Source organism: Camelina sativa, chromosome 18, assembly GCF_030686135.1.
Source record: "Camelina sativa cultivar CO46 ecotype springtype chromosome 18, ASM3068613v1".
Lineage (NCBI taxonomy): Eukaryota > Viridiplantae > Streptophyta > Magnoliopsida > Brassicales > Brassicaceae > Camelina > Camelina sativa.
In genome coordinates this window covers 13,440,678-13,449,737 of record NC_141897.1, presented here as the reverse complement: position 1 = coordinate 13,449,737, position 9,060 = coordinate 13,440,678, and the positions used below count along the sequence as shown (strand labels likewise).

Here is a 9,060-nt window from a genome sequence, read left to right as displayed (position 1 = left end):
AAAAGTTAGGTTTGCTTGTGATATAGAAGAAACGTTTGTCCAGTTTGGTGAATTTAGATGATGAGAGTGAGGAGTATTTATAGAATTTTGAAAATAAAAGTTAGGTTTTGGGTGGATGAGTACCTAAAATCTTGATAATCAAGTATACAATATCTTTAAAATATCTTAATTTTAGAATTGTTTACATATGATTCAGAAATAAGTTATGAAATATGATAATTCTTTTTATTTTTCTTATCTATTGAGGTAAAAAATAATTTGGGATTTGCACAAACATTTTTATTTTTAGCATTAAATATTGTAATGAATTAAGAAGATATTTTAGGAAATATTTAGGAATTTTACGAAAAACTATTTAATGAGATATTGTAATTAGTCATTGATTGATTAAGGATATATTTTAGGAATTTTTGTTCTGCACAAAATCTTGGTTTTAAATTTCATTTTATAATTTATAAATGTCAATGACATTTCTTGTAAATAAGTACTAAGTTCAGAATTTATTTGCTAAATGTCTCCAAAAATATATATATAGATACATGTTTACCCCAATATATGTTTGCCCCTATTTAAATTCAATGAAAATAAGGTTTGGATTAAAAAATAAATTAGAAAAGTTAAAGTAAAACAACACATTATAATTGTAAAGTAAAGTTTTTGATGAAACAAGGAAAAATCTCTAGAATAATACTATTTTTGAAACATAGAGAGTACATGAATAATTCGTTTAAGAGAATTTAAAGTATTAGTTTTCCGTTGGATTTTTATATCCCTTGTCTGCTTGTCAATTCAGTTGTATAGTAATACTCATTTGTTAGGACTCACTAATACTTATATCCTTTGTACAATTTTATATGGATTTATGACTGAAAAATATAATTGCGTAATTGACTTACACCAAAATATCTTTATTATGAGTCTTCGTATGGAAACAAAGTTAAAGGAATAACCCTTTTCGAAGAAATTTCGGAGAACTGATGTAAAAGTACGGTTTAGTGGAAAAGTATTTGATGTGTATTGATGCTTTCTTTACTTCTATATATATCGTGACTCGTGAGATAGTCTTTTGTTATGGTAATGTAATAAAAGTGGAACATAAATGGCTACAAAGAAATCACATTTAGTTTCTCTTATTTTTTCTGTGCTTCTTCTGCTTTTATGTATCTCCTCTCAAGTTGGATTTACAGAGGCCAGACGCTACCAACGTTAGTTTTACACTCGTTTGCAAGTTTTCTTTTTTCTTTTCTACTCTTTCTTTTCTCTTTCTTGTTCTTCTAATTAAAAAGTTGCAATTATATATTTTCTAAATTTCATATCATATATCATGTTTGATACTTACAAATGGATTTATGTAATATGTCAGTACGTTCAGAGGTTATATACGTACGTAGGCTACTTTATTTGTTAGTTGTTAAGTAGAAAATAAATTTAAGATCTAGCTGAAAACAATTTCCTTATATTTATACATGATGATTTGTAAATCATTTGCAATCAGTACTGTTCGCAACTGTTCCATTTATTTCGAATCCCGAGATGATAGAATGCATGACCTAATCATTTATGTTTTTTTTTATAGTTAAATGTTAAATATTATTGGAAAGAAAAACTAATGAAACAATCTCTTCAATATTGTGAGCAGGTATAATAAAGTCACCACCTCCTCCTACCCCTCGTTTTTATGTACCTCCTTCGAAATCGCGCAGAGGACACGGCCCATGAACAAAGTGCATAGATCATATATATGGTTTTATACATGTATGTGAGCTTTGTGTTTTCAGAAAAAAAAATATCTATGTATTTGTGTTCCAGTTTGATGATCATAATTTTCAATAAATAAGTCGTTGGTGTTTTCATTGTCTTATATGAAACAAAATAAAATGTGAATGCGGTTTTCTCATACATAGTTTGATGTTTCACAAGATGATCATGGAGTTAGGCCCGAGACTAAGGATGTTAATATGGGTATACAACATCCATTTATTAAATGAGTATGTCGAGTTAAACTGAACTCATTTAAACCCATTTATGAGAAAAAGTTAAATGGGATTACCCCATTTAGTCCCATAAATTATATAGGTTTTATCACAAATAAATGGGTACCCATTAATTAAACGCGTACGACTGTTATGCTTCTTATCCTTTAAAGAAGAGAGTGGATCAGGTACAGCCGAAACCTGGATATAGTCACGACGTTGCCATTTCTAGGACCTGCGCGCTTTTGTTGTCAATCAAGAGAAGATTTAGAAGGCTCATCGAGAAGAAATCATACTCTACTGCAAAGTAACTATATTGACGAACCTATGCCACTAAATAACTTTTGGTAATGACGTACTTGAGAATTGAGATAAGCCTAATAAGCCATTCGTTGTCAATTATATACAAAGCTCTCCCAGGACTTTCCAGCTCAACATCAAAAAACTCCATTATCAGTAAAACAAAATGGTACTTTAAGGGAGAAGCAAGACAAATGAATCAAAAGGAGCCAATGAGTAAAACACATGACCATGTTTTCTATGCTTTTTGAGTTTGTGAGAGTGATTTTGACGAATAAATTTTGGATGGCTCTCTTTGATAAGCTTTTAGCTAGTGACTACGGCTCATCTTCATTTTCGGCATTGCCTTTTTCACCTGCCTTGCTCTTTCTTTTTCCTCTTTCTTCCTTATCACTTCTGCACTCAGCTTTGCTTCCGCTTCCTCCATCATCTTCTTCTTTTCTGCTTTTTTCTTCTGCAATGCCTCTTGCCTGGCGTTGTGAAGTTCCTTGTATGCTTCCTCTGCTGCCTTTTGCCTACCACTCTCAGTTTTGATCCGCGCCTTCATTGAATCAAGACACTTAAAACTCAGCCTTTCAACACATTTAACCAGGCTATATAATATAACTAATCATAAGTTTGCACTGTACCTGGGAGCTGAGTCTGTATCGTCCTACTAAGTCGATGTAATATGGAATTAGCGCCACCAACCGGACGATATCATCCATATGTTTAGCATCGGGTAAGGAAAACTTGAAAAGCAGCATCTTCTTGTGCTTGCCAGGGTGTTGGTCAGATATATGCATCGAGATGAAATTCTTCCCATACTTATCCACAGCATTGTCACCAAAAACCTACACAGTTCCATTGCATGCATGCCCGAATCTGGTTAGTTATAGTATCATCGAGATAAATAATGTGCAACGTTAACCCAAATCTATAACAGCAAATTAAGGGTTCCCATTGGAAGTGATTGATTTCCCTATTTAACCAAATACAGATACAAACAGAGGATCAATTACCATATCCTAACTAACTCCAATACTGACCTATTAAGGTAACAATGGTTAAAGGCACTAAAGCTTCTTTCCAACATATCTTACACTGAATGGAAAACAATGAGACCCATTCAAGTACACTCCCAAACGTTTGCAAATTCAGACTGAACTCAGAAAAGATCTGCTAAATTCTGACTCTACCATTTCTCACTCTATCATAAATCATCAAACAAAATGGAGAATCTTTAGAGAGAAAAGAAAAGAAGATGAAAACTGATCTCACCAGATCAAGCACAGAGTCAGTGATCATATTAGCAGCTACTTCCTTGGATTCAGAGATGACAGCTAACTCCTCTGACACCCATTTCCTCCCAAAAGGAAGAATCAAAGCAACTCTCCGCAAATCCTTCGTCTCCTTTATCATCGTCTTCACAGCCTTCTTCCTCACAATAGCACACACAACCTGATCCATTGTTTCTTCATTCATATAAACCTCAAAAGTAATCTCATCTTTACAAGGAACCACCAAATTAAAAAGCCTAGAGATCAGATCGTGTCTGCTCTTAAGCTCCATGGTAGCTAACAATCCATGGCAATACTTACGACCACTGGCGTAGAATTTGAACACATTCAACGATTCTTTCAACAACAATGGCGAATCCTCTCCTTCACTAACTCCTAACAAACTGAAATTCTTCTGGAATATTGTATCCTTGGAAGCGAATTTAGCCGCCCAAGCTAACGCGAGCCTCTCGTTCTCACGTTTGCCGACGAAGTAGTTGATCGTGAGAGCGATTAGGAAACAAACGCAAGCGATCTCCACCGCGTACGACTTGGTCTTCTTCTTCATCAACGGATCAGTAGTACTAGTAGCATCGTCTTGAGCTTCCGAAGAAGTGTTGAGATCTAACGTCTTCGAATCAGCATGAGTAGTGATGTTTTCTGTAATCAATGGCGATTCAAGTGTCTCTACCTCCGTCGGTAGTCCTTCAAACTCGTCTTCATCCCAGTATTCAAATGGCGTGGACTGAGGCTCGGTGTCTGATTCAGGGATGAGATCGGGTTCCGGTTCGGGTTCCGGTTCGGGTTCCAGATCGGGGAGTGATGAGTGAGACTGAGTGATAAGAGGAGGAGGGAGGGAGTGGTGAAGGTGAGAGGAATCGTCGGAGACATCGTCGTCTTCAGCATCGAATCCTTCGAATTGAGAAGCTACGAGAAGGTGGTGATGAAGGAAGAGGTAGAAGATGAGAGCCAAGGAGATAAATGAAAAAGATCGGCTCATTCTGAAAATTAATAAGTGATTATTTGAAGTTAAGATCACAATATACAAGGTTGTGTTTTCGAGCTCTGTGGTTTTAAGTTGAACTTTATTTTGGGGATAAAATATCAAAATGTTAAAACACAGTAATAAGTATCTATGCACAACAACTGTCACTATACACAAGGAGCTAATACAATACAAAGGAAAGAGTATGTTTTTTTCTATATAAGTTGAACAGCTGCGATTGATGGGATTTTCTCTCTGAGTTTCTGAGTGACTGCTACTCGAACTGTCATGACTCCAGCAGCAGGTCCTGTGATTCTTATCTTCACTATTGGATCTTCAATCTCCACCAGTTCAAGCGATCCATCTGTTGTTCCGATCAAGTACGGCCTGATTTCTTCCAGTACCTAAACAATATATATATGCCCACAAAGCGTTGTTAACACCACAAACATAAACTCCAAAAGTTTAAGACATGATGGTCAGACAAACCGCTTTTAACAGCAAAGGATTTGGACATGAAGATTTACTTGCTCGTAGACTCACAAAAAGCCCCGTACGTACGTAAACAAGCAGTAACGATATCACAAGAAACAGAAGATTCGTCTTGCTAACTTATAATCTCGGTTTAATACATTTAGCATTTGCCAGTACCAGACATTTACACAGAGTAGGTAATAACAGAACCACATATGCAGAGAGCAACCTAGAGCTTATACCAAGACTAGTCTTCTCAATGGTTTCCTTGTTCGATTCATGGGGCGTAAAAAACAGTACTAGACCAAAAATATATGGATTGAGCAAGTGATATCACAAAGCCACATGTGCAGAGAGAACATAAGCTAGAGATCAAATGCAAAAATCTAACCTTTTCAATGTTTTCCTCATTCATTTCTAGGCCAGTCTCTTCATCTGGAACTGCTTCAACAGCAACTATTTCAGGGATCTTTTCCATTAGACGACGCTCAATACCCATCTTCATTGTCATAGTAGAACTTGGGCATGATCCGCACGCTCCCTGCAGCTTAACTCGCACAATGTTTCCATCGATCTCATGTAACGCCACATTACCACCATCAGACATAAGGTATGGTCTGATTTCGTCCAGAACGCTCTCTACATTTTCCTCCGTTAGAGGTACTTCCAGGATTGGGTCTGGGGTTGCTACTGCCTGTACAACTGCAAAAATCCACAAATCAACCATTTCTCCTGGAGAAGATACGCACACAAGAAGCCACGAATACATACATACATAATTCGTTTGGAGAAACGTTGTAACCTTATAATGTCTGACAGAGAGATGGGACCAGAAAAGCATTTGTTCACAAACTACAGTTGAAATATAATCCTAAAGCAACCCAAATAAAAACAGATGATAGCGATACGAAACAAATTATTTCATGTCAAAGCGCGATGCAATCACAACACCAAACTTGACCTTCCCAAGTTTCCAAGGAGACTAGTAAGGCAAGAAAGACATCTTATGCTGTCAAAGTACTAAGCATATGTATCTACAACAAAGTCTCTGTTAGTTCAATAGAAATTTCAAGATTCATACGATTTGTCTTCAGAAACTACAGTCGAAATTTCATTGATCATAGAATTTGTCCCCTAGTGACGACAAAGAATGAATAATAGAATCAACATCGAGATATTCGTAATCTGACCTTTGGATCGTCGGAAAAGCTGTGGACTCGATAAAGACCTAGATGGTAATCCCCGTCGAGGCCTAGCTACGAGGAGACCAAAACCGCGTTGCGAGCTCAAACTCTGCAAAGTTTCGAATCAGAGACATCGATACAATTAGTAATACTAACAAAACAAGCGTGAGAAGAAGAAAGAACGGATCGAAAATTCGAAGGAGGGGGGGGGGAGGGGGGAAATCACCTGAGCAGAGGAAAGAAGACAAGAGGAGGATGACGAAGAAGGATCTAGGGCTTGTAGCGGCGTCCTGGAAATGGCCGCCGGATTTAGCGCCGCCAGCAATTGCATATCTCCTCCTCCACTCGAAATACGATCGAGAGATTTCTGATTACCTTTTTTTTTATCGGCGTCCTGTCTTAGGCCCACCCAATGTTTGTTTAAGCCTGACCGGGGGGTGTACCACCGGGATAATTTTTTTTGTATCTATATATTTTTTTTATAGTAGATATATGGGTCAATTTGCCTAATAACCAAAATCTACAATCAAATTAAGTAAATAGCATATAATTTGAAAAAAATAGAAAAAGAGGATAAGGGATAGACAAAATTACTATTTTAGTGTTTTGGTGTCTATATTTTTACGATTTTTTGATTATAAAATAATTGAATTTTCTTTTTAATTTAATATAGAGATGTTACAGTGTTATTATATATATTTTTATATTTTGGTTTATTTGCAATACAAATAATATTTTTATTGATTTAGTGTGGGTTAGATTTGAAAGAACCATTAAAAATTGTGTAGTTTACTATAATCGTATTAATATTTTTTAATAGTTTTTATTTTTATATTAAAATTAAATTTTTGGTATTTTTTTATTTAATCCATTGAGCATACATAATTTAGTAACTTAGTATTGCAAGTAAACATTTGGAGATAACAAAGGAGATTAAACATTTTGAGATATCATAGTATGAGATTTATACTTCCATTTAACTTATCACTAGGTTTGAAGCTACGGTACGTAGAATAAATTTTATTTTTATTATATTTTAATATATTTTTTTAATTAAATTTTTAAGTGTTAGTTGAACCAGTATACTATTGTTTTTTCTTTTTAGTTGAACCAGTATACTATTGTTTTTTCTTTGACGTGTTGGTATATTATGTAGTTCATATAATAAATATGGATATAATTGTAACTTGATCAATCCCAAACTATGTTTATAAATATATATATATATATGTGAAATATGAAATAAGTTAATAGTTTTAGTGTTGGTTTAATAGTTCAAATCCGTCATGCTTTAAACCCGTTCTGTGATGGATTTAAATATTTTTAACCCATAGAAAATCATTCTATGATAGTATATATAAAATATGTTTTTAATTAAAATATTTAGACTCGTGCAATCGCATCCGCCCAACGCACTTTGGTTTAATTGATAGGCCTAAATGTGGATACTAATTAACATGTGATACATTGGGGTATAACACCTTTTGGTTCAAAACATAATTTATGATTCAATGTTATACTATATTTTTAAAAATAAAAGTTTGTATTTTATATATTTGATGTCATTTTCTTATGATTTAATTTAGAATATGGTTGAATTTTAAAAACAAAAGTTTTTTTTATATATATATTTGATGTCATTTACTTGGTTTCATTTAAATATGTTTTACTTAAGAATATAAAAGGTAAAAAAAATAAATATCTTTTTAATCGATGTTGGATCTTTTTAATGTACTAGGTTTTGAACCCACGCTACGCGTGGGTATATTTGATATATTTTGATGAAAAATATATATGATTGATGACGGTAGTAAAATATTATCTTATAAAAAAAATTAAATTAGTATTAAGGAAAAAGTTAAATTTCAGATACACAATTTTTTGAAATATAAAAATCGGTTGTGTTATAAAATCAAATCTGATAACAAAAAAATTATGAATTTAACTAGACATCCAGGCGAGACGAATTAAACTGATGACCTCACATATCCTAAACCATTTCTTTGACCACCAGAAAAACAAAACAATTTTTTCATCATGAATTTAACTCGTTTTCATATTTAATTGATCGCTACCACCTATGTTTTTGTGTTTTTTATTCAATGTTTTCTTATTCTTCATATTATTTCTTGTCATTTCTATTGTCAAATTTTATGGTAATCGTCATCATTATTTTTACCGTCTGGTTCTTCGCTATACTCTTTTTCTTCTTCATCCTCGCCAACTTCTTCACTTTCTTCCACTAAAAAACCTTTTTTTAGACTATCACACAACTTGTTAATCCATCAAACTAAGAACAAAATCATTTCTTTTCTCATAAAAATAAAAAATAAGATAAAAATAAAAAATTAATGAAAAAATATTAACTTATCTATAAAATCATACACAAAAATATGTTTTACAGCTCATAAGAAATAAAAAGCACAAACGTAGATAAATAAGATAATTTATGTTTTACATAAATATTTATCATATTTTAAACTTTTAAAAGGTTTTGAAATATAAATTTTGAATCTTTTCAAAAGTTTCAATATTTCTAATATTTTAAACTTTTAAAATTTAAAAATTATAATATTTAAAAACTTTTTAAAAGCTAAGAACTTTTAAAAGTTTTAATATTTATAATATTAAAACTTTCAAAATTTTAAATATTATAATTTCTTTTTTTCAAACTTTTTAAAGTTTTAATTCGATCAAATAAATAACTGATCAAACCGAATATACTTTTAAACTTGGACGCCTGATAAATCGAGTTTTCCTGCTCATTCGTTGTTGGAAGCATATTAATCTTATTTATACTGGTTCTGAACCATTATCTAAAAATTTTCTAGCCGATGTGGGATATTGTGCATAGTTCTTTTATTTCAATAAATTTAAAATTTTCT

The 9,060-nt window shown here is 32.9% G+C and overlaps 2 protein-coding genes and 1 long non-coding RNA gene across 3 annotated transcripts; 1 reads left to right on the top strand and 2 right to left on the bottom strand.

Annotated features, from left to right (window-relative positions):
* The first annotated feature begins 1,071 nt into the window (after nt 1–1,071).
* LOC104760984 (uncharacterized) lies at nt 1,072–1,853 on the top strand. Its single transcript, XR_763071.2, has 2 exons — nt 1,072–1,205; nt 1,640–1,853. It is a non-coding gene; the product is annotated as an uncharacterized LOC104760984 (long non-coding RNA).
* Nucleotides 1,854–2,315: 462 nt separating this feature from the next.
* Nucleotides 2,316–4,543, bottom strand: LOC104760982 (uncharacterized protein At5g49945). Its single transcript, XM_087499461.1, has 3 exons — nt 3,534–4,543; nt 2,903–3,106; nt 2,316–2,814 (listed from the first exon to the last, which is right to left on the bottom strand). Exons 1-3 carry the CDS (start codon nt 4,530–4,532, stop codon nt 2,584–2,586), a joined length of 1,434 nt encoding a protein of 477 aa, XP_087355587.1. The 5' UTR covers nt 4,533–4,543; the 3' UTR covers nt 2,316–2,583.
* A 57-nt stretch (nt 4,544–4,600) lies between these two features.
* On the bottom strand, nt 4,601–6,721 carry LOC104760983 (nifU-like protein 2, chloroplastic). The gene is made up of 4 exons (XM_010483992.2): nt 6,402–6,721; nt 6,182–6,284; nt 5,383–5,693; nt 4,601–4,921 (listed from the first exon to the last, which is right to left on the bottom strand). Exons 1-4 carry the CDS (start codon nt 6,504–6,506, stop codon nt 4,733–4,735), a joined length of 708 nt encoding a protein of 235 aa, XP_010482294.2. The 5' UTR covers nt 6,507–6,721; the 3' UTR covers nt 4,601–4,732.
* Between the last annotated feature and the right edge of the window lie 2,339 nt (nt 6,722–9,060).

Coding starts and splice junctions, on each gene's coding strand:
- LOC104760982 (XM_087499461.1), bottom strand. CDS start 4,532: ATGAGCCGATCTTTTTCATTTATCTCCTTGGCTCTCATCTTCTACCTC. Junction 3,107..3,533: donor CTGACTCTGTGCTTGATCTG/GTGAGATCAGTT, acceptor GGAACTGTGTAG/GTTTTTGGTGACAATGCTGT. Junction 2,815..2,902: donor GATACAGACTCAGCTCCCAG/GTACAGTGCAAA, acceptor GATTCAATGAAG/GCGCGGATCAAAACTGAGAG.
- LOC104760983 (XM_010483992.2), bottom strand. CDS start 6,506: ATGCAATTGCTGGCGGCGCTAAATCCGGCGGCCATTTCCAGGACGCCG. Junction 6,285..6,401: donor GTCTTCTTTCCTCTGCTCAG/GTGATTTCCCCC, acceptor GAAACTTTGCAG/AGTTTGAGCTCGCAACGCGG. Junction 5,694..6,181: donor GCTTTTCCGACGATCCAAAG/GTCAGATTACGA, acceptor GGATTTTTGCAG/TTGTACAGGCAGTAGCAACC.